The sequence below is a fragment of the Poromitra crassiceps genome (assembly GCF_964638095.1).
Source record: "Poromitra crassiceps genome assembly, chromosome: 21".
NCBI lineage: Eukaryota > Metazoa > Chordata > Actinopteri > Beryciformes > Melamphaidae > Poromitra > Poromitra crassiceps.
Genome location: NC_139638.1, coordinates 21,530,792 through 21,556,706, shown reverse-complemented (window position 1 = coordinate 21,556,706; position 25,915 = coordinate 21,530,792). Strand labels below are relative to the sequence as shown.

The window sequence follows — 25,915 nt, the reverse complement described above, 5'->3', positions numbered from 1 at the left end:
TTGCTCGAGTTCAGAGATTCATAATTAATACGTTTTTATTCAGATTTACAGTGTGTAACAGAATATATATTTACACAGGTTAATTGTTGAGCATAGTTCAGTCCAAACATTCAGTGAATCTAAACAGGAAGTTGAATTTCAAGCCTACAGGTAGTAGGTACAGTGTAAGAAGTAACAACAGAGGTAGAAATGTCAATTTAAATCACTTTCCCCTTTTGTGCAAGACATAACACTTCAAACCAGCAATTTGGGATTTGCAAAAAAATATCCACTACTATGTCGGGGGGGGGGGGGGGGGGTCTAATATGTTTGCAAGACTTGGCCCTGTTTATCTTCTGTCCAGGTAGTTGTGAATGGACTTGTTGAACACTGCCAGAAAGTAGTCCGCATCCGCCATCGTGATGCACATGGGGGGCTTGACTCTGAAGGTCTGAGTGGTGAGAGAGAAACAGGAAGAGAGAGGGAGGATTCAGAAGAGCCAAAGATACAGAATGCATGAAAACGTTGATATGCATCGCCTGATTTTCTTTAATCTCACACTGAAGGCAGAGATGGTGACTACATCTCTCAAAAAGGAATTCAATTTAAAATGGCTGCATAATAAAAGTAATTAGTAACTAGGGAAAGTAACTTGAGTTAATAAAAAAAAAAAAAAAGTCTGCTTCGATTGTTTTAATGCACACATTATTTTGGTGTTGATGTGACACTGTGTGGCACAAGACACTGTACTGTCAAATTGTACCTGCATGGGATACTTATAGACTATATATAGTCCTGACAAAAGTTCAATGGACAAACCAAAGAGGATCCTGGAGCATACGATTAACTGGAAAATTGCTTTATTCAAGGTGCAGTGACTAACGTTTCGACGCCTGCTGCGTCTTCATCAGAGTCAAACAGGGTGACGAGCAAAACAACTTGTTTTAAAAAGCCTCCCCAATACACATTGCAGTCTGTCATTGGCTAGTCTCTTAGAACAGACGAGTTGGCTTCCGCAATTTTCTCAAACTCAAACATCACAGTGAAGTAGGCTATAATGGCCAGCCAACATTTATAAATAACAATATAATATAAGCCATAGAATAGAAATAGAAATACATAGGCACAAATAACAGTTTTCTCCCAATGGAAAGGTACAGGTTATAAATAACAAGAGAGGCTTAGTTCCTCGTTTAGACCATTTGGTTCAACAGTATTTAGGCTGTGAATCCAAAATGCTTCTCTTCTTAACAGTTTGTTGACAGTGTCGCCTCCTCTCTGTGAGGGAGACACATGTTCAATACCCCAGAATTTCAGTGTGGCAGCAGAGCCATGCTGGGCCTGAGCATAATGTCTCGCTATTGCGTAATCCATATTGTGGTTGCAGATTGCAGCCTTGTGTTCAGCAATACAGGCTTTTAATGCCCGTTTGGTCTGTCCGACGTAGACCATCCCCCAAGGACACTTCCGAATATAAACCACATGTGTGGTGCTGCAGTTTATGAAGGAGTTGATTTTATACTTTTTACCAGTCCGTGGGTGAGAAAAATGTTTGGTGTCGGAGGAATTGGAACAGTGGGTACAGTGACCACATCTGTAAAAACCCGAGGGAGGGGCGGGTAACCACGTAGGCTTAGGGGGGGGTGTGACCAGGGGCGGACTGGGATCATATTCCAGGCCGGGCATGATACCAAGCAGGCCAGGCCGATACGGGCCGGCGCGAAAAATTTGGGCCGTTTGAAGCCCAACAATTTGGGTCGTTTGAAGCCCAATTTGGGCCGTTTGAAGCCCAATTTGGGCCGAGTCCAATTTTACAATGAGATGCACCCACTTTAACCCTGAATAAAGTAATAAAACCACTAGTAAACCAGTAGGCGGCGCCTGGCCTGCTGTTCAGTGAGTGGCCTGACTGCGGGCACCAATTTTTTTAATTTAATTTAATTTTTTCAGGCCAGGCCAGGCCAGGCCACCGGGCATTTGCCCGATGTGCCCGATTATGCAGTCCGCGCCTGGGTGTGACAATGGTACTGTGAGTCAGTCTGTCTCTTATTGAGCGAGATCTCCTGAAAGAAATTAACGGAGGTTCTAAACACAGTGACTTGAGTGCAGGGTCGCTCTGTAGAATGTGCCAGTGTTTGTTGATGGTGTGTTTTATCTCTCCACCGATTGGAGAGAACTCCGTGGAGAAACAGAGGCGTGGTGCGGAAGAGCCAGAGCGCCTGGATTTCTCGAGGAGGCGGGCTCTCGGGGTGCGCACTGCCCTTTGATTAGTCTCTTAAAACAGACTGTCTCATCTACATCCGGCGAATGCAGCTATACAGTCTGTACGTTACACCCCCAGAACATGCACAAGGAAGTTGGGAAAAAAAACCTTCAGACAGGAAAGAAGTTCGACGGAATCCGACCAATCACGACACGTGTGTCCACAAAAAATGCGGCATATTGGATTCTGATTGGACTAATGAGCGGAAGACCCGCCTTTCTGCGATTCTGATTGGACTAATGAGCGGAAAACCCGCCTTTCTACTTCCCATTCCGGTTGGTGCATGATTCTCCCCCACGAAGTACAGACGGTATGGCGGAAGCATTTGAAAATTGCGGAAGCCAACTCGTCTGTTTTAACCCATTGATACCTGATGCAGCATTTGCGTGTATATCCCTCATTTGTGTGTGTATCCCTTTAAGACCGCAAACCGCGTCATACGCGGTTCGCGGTCAACCCACAGAGCCTAGTCCCTCCAAGTGCCAGAGCCTCCTGGTCGCGGCAGAGTAGTTCCGGAGCGGCCCTGTCTTTCCCTAGAGGGCTGACCGTGGGTAGCTACTGGGACGTAAGTCGGGGCTTGATCACCTCTGGCTGGGTCAGGTACTAGACCTGATGAAGGTCTAGTACCGAAACGTGGTTTCCCTATATATCTTCTAATAAAGAATTTACCAGTAAGGTCAGTGGCATGCGGGATTTTCTCTACTTTAAGAATTGAGCTTGAAATTAACGATATGATACATTATATTATATGAGCTATGAACATGAACACAACACCGTTTATATTATTGCATGTTTTTGTACATTGTGTACATTGTGTAGATTACAATTATTATGCTTATTATTATTATTACTATGCTAAGGAAGGTAGGTGACCATAATTCATTTCAATGTCCGCTCTCGAAATCGCTGTCCGTTCTCAAGAGCTATTCAGTTGGTTCATGAAATCGCTGGGCTGCGTGCCCTCCAGTGTTGCTCCTGGCCAATCCCGCCGCCACAGGGCGTGGTTATTGCTTATCCTATGTGGGGTTAGAAATCACGCGTCCCGCGTCGATGCGAGCACCGGAAGTGGTCGAACCGCCACTTCCGGTATGTGGGCGTGGCTTTCGGACCCGAGTTTTTACGGGCCGAATACATACCTGGAGATGAGTTCAGACAAAAGATTTGAGGCCGTTTGGGACCTGATCGGTCCCATTTTTGTCAGGTGTACTCCCCTATGGGGCGGGCACAACATACAAAAAGATGGGAGCGCCACGCCCACTGGGGGAGTTAATTGGTAGAGAGCGCCCCCAAACTGATGCAACTTGTTAGCGTTGTATACCCTGAGAGGACCCCGAGGGCATTGTGGAAGTTGGAAAAAGTTGGTTTAGACACTTGTTCCTATGTGAAATTGGACGGGGAATCCAACGCAAGTGGTCTCGAGTGGCTGCGGCCTTCGGTTGGGGAGATAGGAGCAATTGACCCCTTTTTGACAGGAAAGCGTCACAACGTTTCAAAGTGGTTAAAATTGTGTTAATCTAGTTGAACTCAAAACATGTGGTTGCACTACCTGCAGGGCCAGGGAAGAAAGGGACAGTAAGACAAGACAGGCTACCTGAGTGAGCGCTATCTTACCTGTCCGTACACTCCTCCCTTCCCTATCAGGACTCCCATTTCCTTGATGTCCTCGAAGATGGCACCCATGGCCTCAGGCGGCAGCGGCTCTCTGCTGGCCTGGAGATGACGGAGAAATCAGTCACCATACTTGTTCAAATGACGAACACGAGACCCACCCAATTGACTACCTTTATTATCTGACAAGGATCTCGCTAAATATGGCCTTAAGATGCAACTGGATAGTTGATCTCTCTAGCTCGCTCCAACACATACACAGTGAATGATGCTGTCGGCTGTTAGCCAACCAAATCTACAATGTCCACTCTTGAAACCTCTCATGATGGTTGAAATAAAGACAATACACATACCAGCTTTGATTTGGACACAAACAATACACAACAGTAACATTGTGTCAAAATCTGATTGGTGGCGTCACATGACTGCGTTTACATGGACTTGAGTATCCCGGGTTATGAGGCTTATCCTGGTTTTGATCCTATTCGGGATATGGCGTTTACATGGAAGAGAGAGAAAGCAGGTTACTCATATCCCTGTATACATGATCAGTACTAGTATCCCGGTTACTGATCACTGCATGCTATTTGCGCAGGCGCCTGTGATCGTTACAATACAAACCGGGGTCATTATTATTACTATTATTATTATGTTTTGCTTATATTGGGTGCGTGTGACGTGACGTCATTCACGTGGGACGTGGGATTCCCTTGGATTCCGTCTTCATGGTGGAGTGTCCCAAAAGCGGCTTTTGCTTTCATTTTAGTCACAACACCTTCGTCCTGTAGTCTGTAATAGGGCAGCTTTTCGATGCTTTCTCCTATCTAAGCTGCCAAGCATTTAATTATTTCATCACCGAAAGACAAAACTCGGCAAAACTCCATTTCCTCATCGCTCCAGAAGTGAGAGTTGGCTGAAGCAGCGCCTGCGCAGGTAGTCTGCTGCGGTCAGAAAGCAGGATAAGGTGCATACATGCAGCAGTATCCCGGGTTCTTTCGGAGTACTCCACCTCGCATAACCGGCTTTCTCAAAACCGGGATAAGGGCTTATCCAGGTTTCTGAAACCGGGATATGATGTTTACATGCGCAAACACAAAAACGGGATACTCCAAAACCTGACAGTAACCGGGATCCTGAAGTCCATGTAAACGCAGTGGACACATGGACAAACCAAACAAATAAACAATGTACCCACTACCCCTTGTGCTAATCTATACCAATCCCCCTTGTGTGCATCATTCCCCCAACACATGGGTAAACGATGCAGTTTGGCCAAAGGGGGGCGCCCTTTGGCCAAACTGTGATTTTGAAAATGTCACAATGCAGTGGTGAGATGCTTCCACTGTTTGCCAAAATGTGATCAGTCTGAGTCTTACAGTTTTTCACAATTTTTTAACACGCGTTTCTCAAAGACAATAACGGCTTTCTCAAAACTACACACACAAAACTGAAAACCTCACACACACACAATGCAAAATCCTACACTTCTTGCAAAAGCACACTTTGCCCTCAAAACTGTTAACTCTTCACTAAATGGTATTTTCTTTTCAAATGACAAACGCATACATCATATGAGTAGACATTTCTAAGCACCCATTGAACACTGGTGTGCAGAATGGAAAACACTATAATATGAATGGAAAACACTATATGAATGCTTTATCAGTAGAATTATGCCTTTGCATGTTCAGTGTTACACTTTCACCTGTTGGATGTAAAACTAAAATATGACCATATAAATGTTTTTACGTATACTCAAATAGAAAACAACACGCAATAATTTAACAACAAATAATATTTTACAGTATTTGTACCCAAAATGTGCAGTCTACTGTAAATCACAGCAAACAGGATGAAAACGGGATGAAATGAAAGAGAAAATAGGCAATAAACAAAACAACTAGGCTGCCACCATTCATTGTTCTCCAAACAAACCAGGAGCTCATCTGTGACCCTTCTATAGCAAATTGCTGATTGCTAATGACAGTAAGATCAGATGGACGAATGGACAGCAGTAAACCAATCCAGATAGCTCACCCATTATTTTACTGTGGACAGCTTGGTGTGGGGGTAGGGAGAGAAGGGGGGGTCAAAGGTCACTTCCCTGCCTTTTATTAAAATCCAAATTCCAATATGTCAGTATCAACAGAACAGTTTACCAAACAACATGTCAGACACCACACTACACTGCAGCAGCATGCAGTGTAGTATAACAGTGATTGGTGTAAACCAGTGCACAGATGTCAGGGGGACAGTTGCTGCAGCTCAAGCTAATGGATAACTGGGGCGCTCCTGAACCCCCCTGGGCATAGGCGGATTATGACATGATGGGCCCCTGGGCATGGTCACATAAAGGGCCCCCCCTCACAGTGCAGAATTAAGGCCAGGATAACTAAGACACATTCACCTGCATCTCAACAGGACTTACAGCACAGCCCCCTGAACACTCAAAGCCAACAGCACAATAACAAGAAATAAATGTACCTGTATCTCAATACAGGGTCCAAAATTCACTTTTTTGTCCACCAGTCAAATGGCTAGTGTAGTGAATGTTCAAATTTGACCAGCCACTCAATAGATTACCTTTTTTGGGGATGGTGAGTGAAGCAAATCTACCAGCCACTTGCATATTTTACCAGCATTTGGCTGGTGGTTTTTGCTCATTTTGGACCCTGTCTGAATAACAAAGGATTTACAGTGCAGGTACACTCAATTAAAGCCAAAAGCACAACAACCCTCTAATTGTCCATAAACGTATGGAACATGTTGTCAAAGATAAAAGGGTTGGGGCCTTAGGGGATCATTTTGTCCCTGACGCCCCCTAGAGCAGTGGTTCTCAAATGGGGGTCCGGGGACCCCCAGGGGTCCGTGGCACTTTCCGTGAAAAGTTTTCAGGAAAATGAAAATAAAAGCTTTTTTTGTGTGCAAAAGCTTCATAGTTCAATGGAAATAGTGTGTGCTTTAAATCTAAAATGGTTCATGGATTACATTCTAATCTAACAAACCTATCAATTTGAAACATTTGAATCTATAGGCCAAGGTATTTCATTGGAATATTAACACACAAATCTATTATTGACTTAATATTAATTTGGATATTAATTATAATAATTATTATTATACCATTACCATAATTAATATTATATTCAGCATGCATTTTCAGTTAACTTATGAGCTGGTCTTGTTCAAGTGGGGGTTTTCTAGGTGTGAAAGGCGGAGGTGTTTGGCCTTTTGGCAGGCTTGAAGCAAACAGCAGTTGTTGTTGGTGTGACAATTAAGCTTAGCCAAAAATCACCACACACACACACACACACACACGCACACACACACACACACACACGCACACGCACACGCACACGCACACGCTTTCTGTCTAGTCGGAGGCTCGTTTCTGAGAAGCAACAACTATAGGAGGGCTTCTGAGAAAAGTACATGTCGACCTCTGATTGAGCTCTGACAAATGATTTCTGTGACACCACACACACACACACACACACACACACACACACACACACACACAAACACATATACATATACACACGCACACCCACACACACACACACACACACGCGCACACACACGCACACACACACGCACACACACCTTGTCTTTGACCATTTCCACACCGATCTGCAGGCCTTTTCCACGGACGTCTCCGATAATCTCGTACTTGTCTCTGAGTTTGGCCAGTTCTGTGAGCAGATATGTGCCAACTTGATCGCTTATCTGCTGCGTGCCGTCTTCTTTCATAGTCTTGGGGCAGACAGAACACATGCATATGAATGTCCCAGGCAGTCAGTCACTTGATTAGACATTTTCAGTCATAATTTAAGGTACTTCGCATACCATGACATTACACTAAAATAGATACCGCAATAATATAATAATATATAACAATAATATTATTGATTAAACTGATTTCTCTTTTTTTAATGAATGGTATTGATGTAGAAAATGTAGGCGCATGAGCTCTTACATCCAGCACTGATGAACCGATCGCACAGGCTACAGGATTTCCTCCAAACGTGTTAAAGTGAACCCCCTTGCCAAAGGAAGCAGCAATTTCTGCAACATACTGTAGATGTCAATGGGACAAGCTCACACAAACTTCCCTCCCCCAAAATATCAAAATAAAATGCCACTTTTGTATTATGAGTGATTTAACCTGGGTCAACTGTCATTCAGTAGGTTGTTCAGTATGATACAGTAAATAAACAGATCGAATAGTGACGCCTTGGATTGAAATTAAATAAATAAATCACACCCAGGTGTGAAGTAGCCTAAGCGGTGCAGGTTTAGTACACTAGATGCACTAGATGCTCTTATGACATCATCAGTGATGTCATAAGAGTAAGTAATTCTCTATAGAAATAAAGAATGACTTACTCTTATGACATCACTGATGATGTCACAACTTCGCATCACTGATGCCATCACAATTACTCTAATGACATCACTGATGATATCACAATGCCTATTATGTCATCATCAGTGATGTCACAATGCCGGGATTTTATGACATCACTGATGACATCACATCATTAGGTAATTAGGGCAATCACGTAATTAGTGCTCTTTACACCCCCTGAAAGTTTCAGCCCGATCGCACATAAAATGGCATAGCTGTGGCCGGCACAAAAATGTAAACGGACATTGCCCACTTGCTTTATAATAAGGATATTCCACCCTCATGCACTAGTTGTTAGTCCACTCACTACCTACTGTAGCACACATTTGATGTATTTTCCACTTTTTGTTGTAACAGTTCACCTGGTGTTGTAACAACTGCTCCCATAGGGAATCCATTAGCGATGCCCTTTGCCATCGTCACCATATCAGGAACGACGTCATGACCTTCAAAACCCCAGAAATGGCTTCCGGTCCGTCCAAACCCAGTCTGGACCTGTCAACAGGATGATTTTGAATGCTCCCTACAATAGAATCTCATACTTATGTTTATCTATACCTTTTGTTCAAATGTCATATGTTAACTCAAAGGAAATTTGATAGAAAACGATCTATTGGTGTATACAACCAAATTATATATACTGTAGGCTACTGTGCATACACACACTCCACATCCTATACTGAATGCATGCATCCTGTTCTACGTGGGTAATGCTATGTAATAATAGCATTATACAGTATCAGCATAATTTTGCACAACAGTGCATCTATAAATCAAGAGTACTTCGATGTAATGCACAACTCTGGGATATTAATCAATATAGAGTACAGATGTAAACTATGTAAAGGGGCACAGCCAATGAAAAGATGTGTCTGACCTCGTCAGCAATGCAGATCCCTCCTCTCTCTCTTACAAGTTGGTACGCTTGCTTCAGGTAGTTTTTGGGGTATTGCACAGCTCCTCCCACTCCCTGTGTGTGACACACCAATCATTTAACACACAGTCCTGTGTTCACTGTTCAATAACATTATCAGGCATTGCATTCACACCGTCTATATGAGGATTATATTGTATTCTGCAAAAGCTAATGCATTGGCTTTTCTAATTTCACTGGAAATGACTCTGAAATTATTGTTTTAAATTGCATACCCAAAATAAGATCAATAATGTTAATATTGAATGAGGTGCAGCAACAGATACGAGAAGGATAATAATAGCATTTTGTTAATCCCATTTCACACCAGAAGACTACATTTCTTGTATGTTAATATTTAATACCTGAATCGGCTCTGCGAAGAAAGCAGCAATTTGACTTGGAACGCTGGTTGCAAACGTCTCTTTGAGCTGTGCGATGTATTGATCGTTTGCCATACAATGACCTGTGTGGAGTAAAAAAGTTGGCTTCAGCATCAATCAGTGCACTAATTATTACGTGAGTACTATGCGATATTCCCAGAATAATGCTTATCTTTACACAACATCCTATTATCTACAATATAGTATCTGGGCACTAACTGTGCAATGCATTGGCTTGTATAATATATTACAGCAAAATGGTTGCCATGAATTTCATCTTTCTTTTGTTTAAACACACAAGTCGCATGGATTTGTTTTGTTAAGATATTTAACAAATGGGAAGGGAAACCGGATGTTGTTGTTAACCCAGAAGCACCACCACAGGCTCTGCGTCAATGTGACTTATACTTTTATGCTTTATGTTTATTAAAGCTGGCTTTGAGAAGTGGTCGACAACATGTTTCTCACGACAGTAAAGTTTGCCAAGGCAAAGTCTAAGACGGTCCTGGTGCAAATGACGAGTGCTGCAGGAACAGGCTACTGCTTCAACACAAAGAGGAACCGTCTGAGAGAGAAGATGGTCCTATACGCAAACATGATCTATTTGTGAACAAGCACGTCCTGTTCTTTGAAAAGAGGAAGATCAGATCAATCTAACAATGCACCAAAAATATGGACAGCCACAAATCTGCAAAACGGATGGATCACTTTGTCAAATGGCATCTCGTCAAACCTTGTAACCTAGTAACCTAGTAACTCTTTATTATTATTAAATTAATAAAACAAAACAAAAAAGATATTTAACAAATCCATGTCCAGGTAGACTCTCTAGCTGTGAAGCAGAAGTTGAAAAAGGTAAATGTTTGATGAACAAGTAACAGACTTTGAACTCCAGCCGGGCACACTTCAATACTATTGCTGTCACTGATTTTCAGGCTAACCCTCTGATGGTTTGTGGGTCAGCCAGACCATAGGGAAGAGAACAGGTTTTGTCAAAATGCAGCTCCACAAAAGAAAAGCTACAACTTGATCACTATTAAAACCACAGAAAATTGAATTGAAAGACATGACCCTCTAAATAAAGATATTAACAGGTGTCCTCACAGGGGAGGTTAATGTGATGTGGGATTATTATACTGGAGATTATAATGAGAGCAGAGAGAGAGAGCGAGAGAGAGAGAGAGAGAGAGAGAGAAGTACCGCAATGTGCGAACACAGCAGCACGATTTGTGAACTGTTGTGACAAGAAAAGGTGTGTGTGTGTGTGTGTGTGTGTGTGTGTGTGTGTGTGTGTGTGTGTGTGTGTGTGTGTGAGTGCGTGAGTGTGTGAGTGCGTGTGTGCGTGCGCTGAAGCATGGGCTCAGCCGGTTGTGTACCTTGGGCACAGCCACACTCTCTGATGGTCTGGACGGGAGAGTCCCTACAGTGGCTTCCTCCCCATGGGCCTCTGAAGACATCAGGACACATGGTCTATTCATTGGACAGAAACCTAGTCAGCTGGATCAACCTGGCATCAGCAGTCACATAGCATGCAGCATAGAGAAAGCATTGCAAACTTGTTCCAGCAGTATTCACCTATTTTAGATATCTATATTTAAAACATACATGCACATGTCCATTTGGACCATGCCACAGTATTTACCTTCATTATTGTTACAATGTGCCTATTGTATGGTTGTAATATGATTTTGTAACACAGTAATGCATTGTGTCCAGTGTTGGGCAAGTTACTTATATAATATACTACATATTACTAGTTACTTTCATTTGAAAGTAATAAATTACTTTACAATATTACTGTCTGTGTAGAGTAACTCATTACTTATTACACTACTTTTGCATTACTTTTACCAAAACAACAGCAGCAGCAGAATGACATCGCCGCCCCGGAACCATCCCGAAAAATAATTTCAACCGCCTTGAAGTCGGTGTAAACAATCCAAAATTCTAAATGTTATTCTTTTCCTTTGTTATTGTCATCTATAGTGATTATTTGCATAAAAACACACAGTTTGATTAGGAAATGATTGTATCGTTTTTAAATATGTGCTTTGATTTAATCAAATGTAACTCAATTTGTAACTTGTGCTACTTGACAAAGTAACTGGTATTAATTAATACACAGGACAAGATGTTACTATCCCTTGTGCCAAAATCCGAGGAAAAACACATTTAGAAGCCCAATCCAGAATAAAACAAGCTAACAAGCTAACAAACTAATAAACAAGACACAAATCACCAGTTACCTACCCTAGCCAACAGCAGTATGAAGCATGTCATTGGGGTTTTCAAGTGGGCACCTTCCTTCACCGACGTTTCGTTAAGTTAGGCCCACGACACCTCAAGAAGGCTTAACGGTGTAATCCAGCGTCCTGGAAACACCCCCCTCCATGCTACCACCGCACAACTGCATATTACCTCACTATCTAAGCCTAGCTATCCAGGTCGGTTCGGTATGACATTCCTGACTACACCACCACTGTCAATGATTCAGCCCTGTTGATGCGGACCGTTAATCATGACCAACAACAAACAATCCCTAACTACACCACCACTGTCAATGATTCAGCCCTGTTGATGCGGACCGTTAATCATGACCAACAACAAACAATCCCTAACTACACCACCACCGTCAATGATTCAGCCCTGTTGATGCGGACCGTTAATCATGACCAACAACAAACAATCAATCTGACCTTAGCGAGCTCCCCAGCTAGCATGTTTCCTCCTTATCCACAGCCATTCACTTGCTCGTTCTGCTGCCTGAGACATGTTGCTAACCGCAAGTTTCAGGCTCCGTCCCCGAATGCCCAACTCAGTTAGTAAGGCAATAACGGACTTTGCCACAAAACCACGGCAGCCCACCTCTACAGGCCGCACTCGAGCCCTCCAACCTCGCTGCTCTGCCTCTGCTGCCATTTCAGCATACCTAGCTTTCTTGCGCTCATAAGCCTCCTCAACTCGATCTTCCCACGGGACTGTGAGTTCGATAAAATAAACTCTCTTCTCTACCTCAGACCACAGTAACAAGTCCGGACGTAGCCGGGTGCTAACTATATATGCTGGGATGACTAGCTGTTCATTCAAGTCAACCCTCATTTCCCAGGCTCCACCTACACTTAGCTGCCCTAACTTGTGCCTGACCTTAATTGGTCTAATCTTTTCTCCCTCACGTACAAATTTGATCTGTCTAGTCTCTTTGCTAGCAACTAGAGAATTTACTTCTAGCCGCTTTTCCTCAACTGCAGCTGCCAAACATTTCAACACCTGGTTGTGACGCCAGGTGTATCGCCCCTGGGAGAGACTGACCTTACACCCTGACAGTATATGCCTCAATGTACATACACTAGAACACAACGGGCAGGCACCATCCTCGCCCAACCACTGATTTAAGTTCTGGGGAGATGGCAGCACATCATAAGTAGCCCCTAGAATAAATCTAATTCTGCTGGCCTCCATGCTCCACAACTCTCTCCACTTCAACTTTCTCTTCTCTACACTCTCCCAGTTCACCCACTGTCCTTGCTTTGCCTGCGACACTGCCTTAGTACATCTTACTGCCTCCTCTTGCCTATGTACTTCTTCAACTACCATCTTCCTCTTTTCTATTACTGATGCCTTGTTCCACACAGGTTTCCCTATGCACAACCCTAAGCCTCCACGCCCATGCTGCACCTGACCTATGATATCCCTGTGTCTAAGAGCTGACTGTGCTTGCTGTACTACCTCCTTTGGGTTCCACTTCCTCCCTGTTTTAACTGTGGGCGCTACACTCCTAACCACTGGATCCTTTGACTGAGTCAGAGTCATTTCCAGTCTAACCTTAGCACACTTGAACTCCTCTGTCAGGCTAGATAATGGCAATTCCAATATGCCTTTCCCATATAAGGCTACACTGCTTAGGCAGCGTGGGACTCCGAGCCATTTTCTAATGAATGAGTTAATCATCCTTTCTAGCTTTTCTACCTTTGAAAGGGGAACCTCATACACTGTCAGTGGCCACATCAACCGAGGCAACAATCCAAACTGCAAACACCACAACTTTAACTTTCCTGGGAGCCCTGACTTGTCTATACTTGAAATACCTTGAATCATTTCCTGCCTCACCTCCTCAAACTGTCCCTTATCACTGAGACTTGCATCATACCATCTTCCCAAACTCTTGACTGGTTTCTCTAACACTGTAGGCACCACCTCATCATTTATAACAAACTTCTTACCTACTACCCTCCCTTTAATGATTGAAATACTCCTGGACTTACTTGGCTTCACTTTCATTCTAGCCCACTGCAGATTACTATTTAACTTATCCAACAATCTGCTAGTACATGGAGCGGTTGACGTCATAGTCGTCATGTCATCCATGTATGCCCTAATTGGAGGGAGCCGCAGCCCTCCCTGCAGCCTTTCTCCACCCACTACCCATTTTGAAGCCCTAATAATGATCTCCATTGCCATGGTAAAAGCTAATGGGGAAATTGTACACCCTGCCATAATGCCTATCTCCAGCTGCTGCCAAGCTGTAGTGTACTCTGCTGTTGTAAAGCAGAGTTGAATATCTAAGAAGTAGGCTTTAACTAAGCTCTTTATACTACCTGGCACTCTAAAGAAATCAAAGGCCTCCCATAACAGACTATGCGGCACTGACCCGAAAGCATTAGCCAGGTCCAAGAATACTACATGCAGGTCTCTCTTCTCACGCCTAGCTGACTGGATTTGGTGCCAGATCATGCTGGTGTGCTCTAAGCACCCGGAGAAGCCGGGAATTCCAGCCTTTTGCACCGAAGTATCTATTAGCCTATTCTTTTCTAGATAACTAGACAGCCTCTGTGCCACAACACTAAAGAAAACCTTCCCTTCAACATTAAGTAGACTGATAGGTCTAAACTGACTTATCTCTAACGAGTCCCTTTCTTTAGGGATGAAGATTCCCCCTGCTCTACGCCACGCCTTAGGAATAACCTGCTTCTTCCAGACTACCTTCATCAGCTTCCATAGAAACTGCAACACATCTGGAGCACTCTTATACAGCCGGTAGGGGACTCCATTAGGACCCGGGGCTGAAGAGGCCCTTGCACGTCTCACTACTTCTTGAACTTCTTTCCACCTTGGTGGGCTATCATCACACTGGCTCTCTATTTCACCAATAGGTGGAATATCAGCTGGGACTGTCATCTCTCTAAACCTTTCCCTATCTTTGTGAACCTCCTCCAAATATTCCTCAAGCTTCTGCTTAGGTACCATAAGGCTACCATTCTTTTCCTTACTAAACAATGACTTCACAAATCTAAATGGATCCTTATAGAATGCTATTCTAGCTCTCTCTTTCTTTTTCCTATTTTTCCTAATGCTCTCTGCTCTTCTTAAAACTGCCAACCGATCCCTCACATCTGACTGCAAGCAATCAATGCCTTCCTTCTCAACCTCTGTAGCTTTTCTCCACTGCCTCTTAAGCTGTCTTCTCTCCTGGATAAGTCTATCTATCTCTTGTTGGCGCCTAGATTTAACTACCTCACCCTCTAGTTTCTTCCTTTTCTCAAAGACGCCAAACCTTTCCTTACCATAATCATAAATACAATCTCCCATTTTCTCCAACTTACTCTCAGCAGTTCCTTTAAGCTTCTCTAACATCCTAACCAAATCACTATTGATATCTTCCCACTTCCTACTTTCCGCTGCACCTGGCCACTTAACTCTAGGCTTCTGACCGCTAATCTTCTCCCTTTTTGGCTGGCTGGCCTCTCTGCTTTCCTCGGTGCTAGGACCTGCCTCAACATCAGGGGTGCTGATGTCCTGCGAGCTGTGGGTTACTTCCTGTCGCTGGACTTCACCCGACTGACTTGATAAACTTCTTAAGAAATAATTATCAATGCGGGGTCCCTGTGTTCCCTCTACCAAGCACCTCTTCCTGCCTTGATGGATTCTAAGGCCCCTCAAAGTTGTTACCTTCTGCCAGCCACACAAGCAAACCTGACGCTTCTTTCCATCTACATCTGAACTAGTGGCTTCCACTGACATGTTTTCCCTACTCATAGTCAAGTCCGTTCCAGAGTCAATAACCGTGTCAACCATAGGTGAGTCATCTTCCGCCCCCGCTCTCGCAGACTCTAGGGGTGTTTTTTCATAATTCTGTTTCGTAGCAAGTTTGGGTGTAACCAATGGCCTATTGGCCTTGGCTACTGCCACAATGAGCAGCTAACCCATTGCAGCCCCGATGGGGTCTAATCCCTCCTGTCAGCTGTCTTTCCATGCTGTCACTAGGTCTTTCCCTAGTTGTCAGCTGCACTATTCACAACAGTCACTAGCCTAAGCTAGCTTTAGTATTAATTAATACACAGGACAAGATGTTACTATCCCTTGTGCCAAAATCCGAGGAAAAACACATTTAGAAGCCCAATCCAGAATAAAACAAGCTAACAAGCTAACAAACTAATAAACAAGACACAAATCACCAGTTACCTACCCTAGCCAACAGCAGTATGAAGCATGTCATTGGGGTTTTCAAGTGGGCACCTTCCTTCACCGACGTTTCGTTAAGTTAGGCCCACGACACCTCAAGAAGGCTTAACGGTGTAATCCAGCGTCCTGGAAACACCCCCCTCCATGCTACCACCGCACAACTGCATATTACCTCACTATCTAAGCCTAGCTATCCAGGTCGGTTCGGTATGACATTCCTGACTACACCACCACTGTCAATGATTCAGCCCTGTTGATGCGGACCGTTAATCATGACCAACAACAAACAATCCCTAACTACACCACCACTGTCAATGATTCAGCCCTGTTGATGCGGACCGTTAATCATGACCAACAACAAACAATCCCTAACTACACCACCACCGTCAATGATTCAGCCCTGTTGATGCGGACCGTTAATCATGACCAACAACAAACAATCAATCTGACCTTAGCGAGCTCCCCAGCTAGCATGTTTCCTCCTTATCCACAGCCATTCACTTGCTCGTTCTGCTGCCTGAGACATGTTGCTAACCGCAAGTTTCAGGCTCCGTCCCCGAATGCCCAACTCAGTTAGTAAGGCAATAACGGACTTTGCCACAAAACCACGGCAGCCCACCTCTACAGGCCGCACTCGAGCCCTCCAACCTCGCTGCTCTGCCTCTGCTGCCATTTCAGCATACCTTTCAGTATAATATTACTGAAATCCTATTTGTAATAAGTTATATTACTGAGTTACTGCTAAAAGTAATATATTACATGTAATACGTTACTTTTGTAATGAGTTACCCCCAACACTGCTTTCCCTTGATGCATTGTTTAAATATGTATATACGTACGTTGGTGCAGCCTAAACCATTGGCAACGGGGTATTTATATGCTGAGTTGGAGGTCAGAGCCATGGTCTGTGGACTGCCGCCATGGTACGACCCTCTGAAAGAGACAAATGTGGGTCAATAATAAAGTTATTTGACATTTAGATATTTAAAAAAAAAAGACGGTGTAGGAGGATATCTAATTAAAAAAATCCTTCCCAGGCGGACCATGTCGGTCCTTGAGGCAAATTTGTAGCGCAAGGTCAGCTGAACATGTGGAAAAAGCTTGGTGAAAATCGGACCAATACCAATTCATGGGAATTTCCACGGACAACTCATTATTGACAACTCGATTATTGACATTATTGACAACTCAATAAGTGTTCCAGTCTGAGTCTGAGTGAGTGAATGACTGACTGACTCACCCAAATATGTGGTGTTATAACCACGGATTTCTCAGGCCAGGGAAAAAGTATGAAGGCTTATTCAAAAACGAAAGTATGACTCACACCTGAACGTGATGATGTCAAAGTTGCCAGTGTGAAGTCTAGACATCAGCATAGCCAGGTCATTGGCCTCAGAGCCGCTGTTGGTCAGATAGACCACCTGGACACACAGACACATTCAAACAGACATTTTAAATCTATATGGATTTATGGAGGATCCTGCCTTCAGGTAACCAGACTCCGCCAGATGGGGCAGTATTGAGTTCACAGATTCACAATACCACCATGTGAAGCAACCTACGTAAGTAAGTTATAGGTAAGTAAGGTAAGTTATCCTTTATTTATCCCCATGGGGAAATTCATCCTCTGCATTTGACCCATCCTCTACTAGGAACCTTCCTAGAACTAGGAGCAGTGGGCAGCCACAGTGCAGCGCCCGGGGACCAACTCCAGTTCTTTTGCCAGTGCCTTGGTCAGGGTCACTGACAGGAGTATTACGTTACCCTAACATACATGTCTTTAGGACGGGTGGTGGGAGGAAACCGGAGCAGCCGGAGAAAACCCACACGAACACGGGGAGAACATGCGAACTCCACACAGAAAGGACCTGGGACGGACCGGGGTTCGAACCCGGGACCTTCTTGCTGTGAGGCAACAGTACTAACCACTGAGCCACCGTGCCACCTACATCCATCTGGCAGCGTCAGGTTAGCCTTCAGGTGATCTAGTTGAAAATCCACCACTGTACCTTCAGAGGATCTGGGAAGTAGGAGGCTAGTTTCTCACAATACTCATGCAGGGTGGGATACATGTAGATGTGAGTAGTGTGCCACAGTCTCCTCAATTGCTTCTCTGCAGCTGCTGTCACCTTTCTGTAACCACAGACATCACAGGAAAGGGTAAGAACAGCATAGTCTCATTGAGATCTTTTGCATTGCAATCTCATTTGCAAGAAGGACCTGCAAGAGTGCAAGAACAGTCAGTCAATGCACAGTCATTTCAGTACGCAAGTACACAATTTAAAGTAAACAGTGCATAAACATTCTCCAATAGTTACTTTCTAGACCCGTCATAATAGAAGAGAAATTTACCAAAGGAAATCATATCAGTCAGTTTTAAATGCAGTTTTGCAGTGTATTCCATGCATGTAGGGTACTAGTTTGATGTATAAATACATGTTGTGTTAAAGTTGTGTGAACTGTCACAGTTTTTAAAATGTAAACAGAGTTTTACAGTAGCTGGCTAGAGTCAGACATTCAAGCCTCGCGCCACTTGGGCTCCATTGCCGTTGCCACCCAGTGACGCGGTTTGTTTACCAAAATGCTGCTCGGCGGATCCCTCGTATAGTGTCATCGGCATGGCATAGCATTAAAAAAAAAAAGGATCTTACGGGTGGCAGTGCCCAACACTGACAGTAGCCACGCCAGCGAACAGATCCAGGTAGCGCTTGCCATCCACGTCCCACAGCCACTGCATGTGGCCCTGGTGGATGTAGACTGGTTTCTTATAGAAGGTCACCTTCATGGTCATGGGATGGCAGTTCAGCCTGCGGATCTCCATCATGCGCTCTTTGGACATGTCCTACACAGACCCAAGCACACAGCAGCACAGTCAGCAGTTGTAATGGGGGGGGGGGGGGGGGGGGGGGGTTATAGGACCAATCAGCGTGTCGTCACTTGCCACCCAGAAATGCGAAACCCCACGGCAGTTATTCGCATGAGTTGTGCCGAACAAACGTTAATATCTCAAATACTATACCAGGGGCGTAGCTATGGGTGGGCCTGGTAGGGCCTAGCCCACACATGGGCAAAATACGGCCCGCGGGCCGCATGCGGCCTATGTCAGCTTCCCAGCAGTGCGCTCCCCAAGTTTGAAGTCGATCAGATGAATGGCTATCAAGATAAACTGCTTTTTGGGTTGCCAGTAGGTGGCGCTATGCCAGATTGCACAGAATTCACCTCCCTGCACTCCGTTGAGTCCCCCTAAGCGCACTCCCCGAGATTTAAGTTTGAAGTCGATCAGATGAATGGCTATCGAGATAAAGCGCTATTTGTGTTGCCAGTAGGTGGCGCTATGCCGAATTGCACAAAAACAGGGCACTGCACTGCACAATAGGGCACACTCCCAAAGTTTGAAGTCGATCCGACCAATGGTTCTCGATGGCATGCAGCAGATGATGCTCATCCATAAGCAGTGGTGGAAATGGCCATGTTTTACTCTGGCAACCCTACTTACACAGGATGGGGGTTCCCGGAAGTGGTGATGCCCTAGAGCAGAGGTTCTCAAATGTTTTTCAGAAAGGACCCCTTATAAGATAACACCCCTCCCCCCCACCCATTCAATCTCAAGGACTGATGTTGACTTAGCTAACGACTGTTTACTCAACGACTGTCCTCACAGCAGTGTTGACACAGCCCAGATCAGCCAGGGCTGGAAGGAGCACACGCTTGATTGAACACAAATGTATTAATATCGAACGTGTTTCGCGTCCGAATCGCAATGGAAACAGGGCACCGCCCTCCGTCGGGTCGCCATCAGCGCACCCCCCGAGTTTCAAGTCGATCCGACCAACGGTTCTCGAGATACGCGAAGGACAGACAGACGATCCCGTCATTATAGTATAGATTATGGAATTAATTGTGTGGCACACCCACTTTTATTCAGACCCACCTGAAATTTAATTTCCGGCTACGCCCCTGAACTATACATCACGTCGCTTATATTTTGACATTCTGAGTGAGAGCAGAATCAGCTCAAGAGTTTGATGTATAATATATGCACGTCGTGTTAAAAGCTGTGTGAACTGTCGCAGTTTTTAAAATATAATCAGAGTCAGCCGGGTGGAGTCAGACACTCAAGCCTCCCAAAGCTCACGCTCCATAGGGTTCCATTGTCGTCGCCACCCAGTGACGCGGTTTGTTGACCAAAATGCTGCTCGGCTGATCCCTCGTATTGTAATTCATCTATTTGGTGCTCAGGTCCCGTGCTAGTGCACTTGTTGTGCATTAATTAATTAATTAGTAGCAGCAACAATAGTAATAGTAGTAATAGTAGTCGTAGTAGTATTGTTGTTGTTGTTGTTGTTGTTACTGTATTCAAATAATCTGTGAATCGGAAATCTGACAGGAGTCATTAAACAAGTTTAAAGAAAAAATCAGTTGATATTCACAATTCCTCCACCAGTTCAATTCACTGCAAGGTATTACAACTGCACCAACTGTTGAATACTTAATTGCAGCGTCTCATTATTTGTGTACATATATTTTATTTATTCGTTTATTTGTCAGGGACAATGCAAGAATCATTGTAACAAGTTACAGGAACATGAAACATATGCGATGCATATAGGATATCTAGCCAAGGCTAATTTGCAATCCCTGTCCCTGGGTAGGCTTTTCTAATAGTGCAAACATAAAAATTGTGACACGATCATACAAGGGTTAGGGTTAGAACAGTAGAATTATGCTACTACATCATACAAGATTTACAGTAGAATTACACAACTACATCAGTGATCAATGGTCGCAGGTTTGATTTTGCTTCAGCCAGTGTCTCACCTTTTCATTAAAGCTTTTCAGATTAGTTTGCATTTTTATTTCTGTTGGTAGGGAATTCCACATGTGCATCCCTTTTACTGAAAAGGATGACTGACCGAAGGTAGTTTTGCGTTGGTCCACTCTACAATTGCCATTCGCTGATCCCCTTGTGGCAATTCTGTTATATAACCCATCTCAAGGCACAACTTTAGGTGCCATCTCAACACACTAAAACACCTTCCCGTGTGTGACATAGTCACCTTTTCTACGCACAAGTGAGGCCATTATTCTGATCAAGACAGGGCCTGATGGCCTGTGCATGACTCCACTCTCGATAGACCTCAGCAGAAAGAGGAAACTAGACGCAGATGTCCAAGTAGACCCTGTAGTCTTGTTTAAAGCTCTGGTTAGGGCGAGAGTAGCCATTGACTTTGAGTATTACAAAAGAATGCAGGACATGGGAGTGTTTCAGAGCAGGTGGTGTCTGGGGGAAGCTGTGTGCAGGCTGGAGGGAGGTGAGCTGCTTTTTAAACACAGAGTTGGGATGAGGAGGGCCTGACAAAGTGTATGATTGTCCATGACCGGTCGGTTTTGTTTTGTTTGGTGTTGCTGTGTATAATACGGGGGATCAGCCGAGCAGCATTTTGGTCAACAAACCGCGTCACTGGGTGGCGACGACAATGGAACCCTATGGAGCGTGAGCTTTGGGAGGCTCGAGTGTCTGACTCCACCCGGCTGACTCTGATTATATTTTAAAAACTGCGAAGGCGAAAAAAGAAATATTTTTGTGGAGGGGTTGCATTGGTTCTGTTTTTGATTTTTTTTTATTGTGTGTGCAAATTGTTTGTCCTCTGCCATGATGTATATGTCGTAGGTAGAGGTTTAATTAAAGGCTTGTTAAAACTCAACTCTATATACGATATACAGTACGTATCTTACCTTGTATTCCAGTGGTTTGAAGTCGCAGGCCGGCATGTCCGGGAGGTCTGGAGGAGGGTATTTGACCTCTGACCTTTGACATAATGCACCTGTGAAAGGGTTGTGGTTGAAATTCAGACAGACGGGTGGAGGAAATGGTTATTTGCAGCAGCAGAGTCCCCTGAGCTGCCTATCTTCAGTGGTTAGGCCAGGTCAATACAATAGGATACATGTCAAGTGTAAACTACTAAACAGCCTGTTACGTGGGAGTGTCTGTGTGTGATTGTTCCTCTCCAGGCCCTCCCCCCTGTGCTGTCGCACCTGTGCAGGAGAGCACAGGTATACTCACTCTGCCAATCAGAGGCTGCAGCTTACAAGATAGAAAATATACCGGGGACCCCCTCATTCTGATTTGTGATTTTGGGCTAAGCTTAATTGTTTCCACGGTAACATGCTCGACTTTTAATTTGATAGGTTTGTTATTAGAATGTAATCCATGAACCATTTTAGATTTAAAGCATAAACTATTTTCGTTGAACTATGAAGATTTTGCAAAAAAATATATATACATTTTTTTTTTTTTACATTACATTTACATTACGTCATTTAGCAGACGCTTTTGTTTTGTCCAAAGCGACTTGCAATATCACAATTTGTCAACAGTACAGAAAACCACTATGCAACACAATCAATGACAGCCAAGATATTTTGATAGACTAGCACCATGTAGGAAGTAGTTTGAGAAGGAATAAGTAACATGTAGCATTTTTTTTTTTTTTTTTACCTGAAAACTTTTCGCGGACCCCCTGGCAAAGTGCCACGAAGAACCACTGTTCTAGAGAGTGTGACTCTCAGACTGAGAGTGAGGGCGCCATGTTGACTCTTCGAGAGTGTGATCGTTCTATTTGTCTAAACTTAGCTTTTGTGTTATTAACCACTCTTCCTCCGTTTCAGGAAGCAGTCCTCAGTTGGTCCAATTTGTACCTTTTTTATTTAACCTTATTTTAGTCATAAAACCTGATTATTGTAAATGATCTCTGTCTCCTTTGTCCCCCGGGTTTGTTGTGTTTTATGTTATGTTACTGGTCAAACTTGGGAACGTAACACAGCCATACTCTGGTCTCTAGCTGTACGGCATGTGACATATTGAATGTCTACACTCCTGCTTCACAGGTGTGTTGTGAGCAGATTTATAAATTCTTAGTGAAAGATATCATAGTAAAAGATAACGCCAAACCTCCTTGTTATGTCCTTTTCCTCAAGCCTCTTATCTTAGTGAAACCCACTCTCCTGACAGATACAGTCATGCCCTGTTGAACCTTTGAGTGTGAGATGGTTGCAGCAGATATCTGGACAGGCCTTCAGTCATATCGATTTCCAACAGTTCACTCTAACTTGACTAATTCATGCCACAAGCAGAGACTGAATCTGAGCAGAAGGCAGGACACAAATGCAGTAAACAAACGATACCAATGAAGACAACAACAAAAACAAACAAACACACACACACGTTGGACTTTGCAAAGAAAAGTCAGTATGGTCCCCACTGTTCGATTAAAAACATTCTCACCACAATATGACGTTTGTTTTGGCTTTGACCTTTGTTTTTGCTATGTTCATTGTATTTTTCACTGTTCATTGCCTTTTAACTGATTATGCTATTCTTCTGTTGTTTATTGGAAAGTGTATTGAGACACCTTGGTGTGGTTTTGCACTCAAAATAAAACTTTTGAGTTGATTGATTGATTGATTGATTGAATATTAGGCCGACCTGAAACAACCTCGCAGTATGTACATGTCACCTTTTCATCTCGCTTCCTTTCAGAGACAACTTGTCCCAAGTCTAATGTGAGGTTAAAAACAAGCCACTTTAAACAAAACAAACCCAATGTTCTGCATTACTGTGCTTAACTCATTCAGGGCCAATGACGTCTTTGACGTGTTTTTGTTTTTATTCGTGCAGCGCATAGTTAAAACACTTCCCCAGCCTGTCACATGGTATCAGGTCCCTAGCATCTAAGACAACACGTGAACAAACACATACCGCAGCTGTTGTTTTGAAATTGAGCAAGAGGAAAAGCAGAAAACGGGTAACGCTTCCTTGTGCAGAGAGGAGAAACGCCATTGAAACCCCCCTCGGCGCGCTGCACGAGCTGGAGTCGCCTTCCTCTGTGCCAGCCAGAGAAAACGGGAGAAAGTAATCAAGAGATGTGTTTGATCATCGGAGGAATGAGGAAATGATCGATCAGTTTGCGAGGGCGGTGAGGACGTGTTGAATAGCCGAGGGGAAAACGGGAACGATCAGATAGCAGGGAGGATATGACAGGGAGACATGGACGAGGACTGGTGGACCAGAACAAAACAAAATAAACACACAAGGCAGAAGCGGCAGTCACAGCAGCCCGCTGTCCTTTCTCAAGAGCTATTCAGTTTGTTTCATGAAATCGCTGGGCTGCGTGCCCTCCAGTGTTGCTCCTGGCCAATCCCAGTGCCACAGGGCGTGGTTATTGCTTATCCTATGTGGGGTTAGAAATCTAAAAGGGGGATCGTGTGTGTGTGTGTGTGTGTGTGTGTGTGTGTGTGTGTGTGTGTCTGTCTGTCTGTCTGTCGGTGTGTCTGTCTGTCTGTCTGTCTGTCTGTCTGTCAGTGTGTCTGTCTGTCTGTCTGTCTGTCTGTCTGTCTGTCTGTGTGTCTGTCTGTCTGTCTGTCGGTGTGTCTGTCTGCACACTCACACCGAGTAAACTGTATTGTTGAATGTAAAAAAAAAGCACTTCATGTGTATATATATATATATATATATATTTATTTTTTTTGTCATTTGTGTCCTAACGAATAATATTTACATGTCTGATGTCAATACAGTTCAAAATAAAATAATTGAGAGTGAGTTCTGCCTGAGATTGTGCCCTTTTACAAAAATTGCCTTTTCTCCTGTTTATTTTCTCAGGGAGACTTTTTGGGTGAAAAGAGGGTGTATATAAATGGCTATAAGTAGAGTACAGAACATGCTAAAAGCTCACTTTTTTTCCTGGTGAACCCAGAGACGTACATCTTCATTTTGAGGTATTGCAAATCACTCTGGTGCTAATAGATAATTTACTGTGGGTCTTGAAAGATGACCAACAATTATGAAAATCTTTGGCCTGTGCTAAATATTGGCAGTCCTAAACTGGCCCTGAATGAGTTAACCCCCTCTCCCTCTCTATTTAGCCATTGCCATTTCAAATAATAATAATAATAGCCTAATTGACTGATTGCAATTTCCCCTCACTTTATTGCAATTATCGCTCATGGTCCATTTTGCCTTGTTTGTTTCACTGCATATCGCTGCTTATTGTCCAGCAGTGTTGGGGGGAACTCATTACAAAAGTAACATATTACATGTAATATATTACTTTTAGCAGTAACTCAGTAATATAACTTATTACTTATAGGATTTCAGTAATATTATACCAGTTACTTTGTCAAGTAACTCAAGTTACAAATTGAGTTACATTTTATTAAATCAAAGCACATATTTAAAAAAGAAACTGTGTGTTTTTATGCAAATAACCACTACAGATGACAATAATAAAGGAAAATAACATTTAGTGTTTTGGATTGTTTACACTGATTCAAGACATTTGAAATACTTTTTCGGGATGGTTCCGGGGCGGCGATGTCATTCTGCTACTGTTGTTATTTTGGCGAAAGTAATGCAAAAGTAGTGTAATAAGTAACGAGTTACTCTACACAGAAAGTAATATCGTAAAGTAACTTATTACTTTCAAATAAAAGTAACTAGTAATATGTAGTATATTACTTTTTGAAAGTAACTTGCCCAACGCTGTTGTCGAGTAGCTGAAGTAGAGCTATCGGGCTGATTTCCCCCGTAAACTTTCACCTAATTCTATGCCAGAGTTGAACCATGGATCATGGAATCATGACAAAAGCACATGATCTAGACTCTGCCCAGGCTATAACAGGGTTATAATAGGGCTAGATCCCGTCTCCTACAAGTAACCCCCCTCGGAAACATTAGGCTATACAAGCTGTGTAAACAAACAAACAGACCATAACTCATGTCAGCTTCATCGCCATGGTAACTTACCACTCGACAGGTGGAATTTGGCCGAACCGAACAAGCTGCAGGATTCTCCTTTTAAAGCCACACATGGGCCAGTTAGACGACACGCAATCTTATACAT

At 43.6% G+C, this 25,915-nt stretch overlaps 1 protein-coding gene and 1 pseudogene across 2 annotated transcripts; one reads left to right on the top strand and one right to left on the bottom strand.

Moving 5' to 3' along the window:
* Positions 1-307: 307 nt before the first annotated feature.
* agxt2 (alanine--glyoxylate aminotransferase 2) lies at positions 308-25,915 on the bottom strand (the record flags this gene model as incomplete). Its single annotated transcript, XM_083657381.1, has 14 exons — positions 308-430; positions 3,854-3,952; positions 7,454-7,603; positions 7,827-7,915; positions 8,621-8,753; positions 9,136-9,228; positions 9,537-9,637; positions 10,931-11,024; positions 16,853-16,946; positions 17,340-17,434; positions 18,023-18,146; positions 18,665-18,855; positions 21,750-21,838; positions 25,819-25,915. The coding sequence occupies 14 exons, from the start codon at positions 25,913-25,915 to the stop codon at positions 329-331; spliced, it is 1,551 nt and encodes a 516-aa protein (XP_083513507.1). The 3' UTR covers positions 308-328.
* Positions 9,945-10,286, top strand: LOC310795580 (large ribosomal subunit protein bL33m pseudogene; annotated as a pseudogene). The gene has a single exon. The product of its transcript is annotated as a large ribosomal subunit protein bL33m pseudogene (transcript).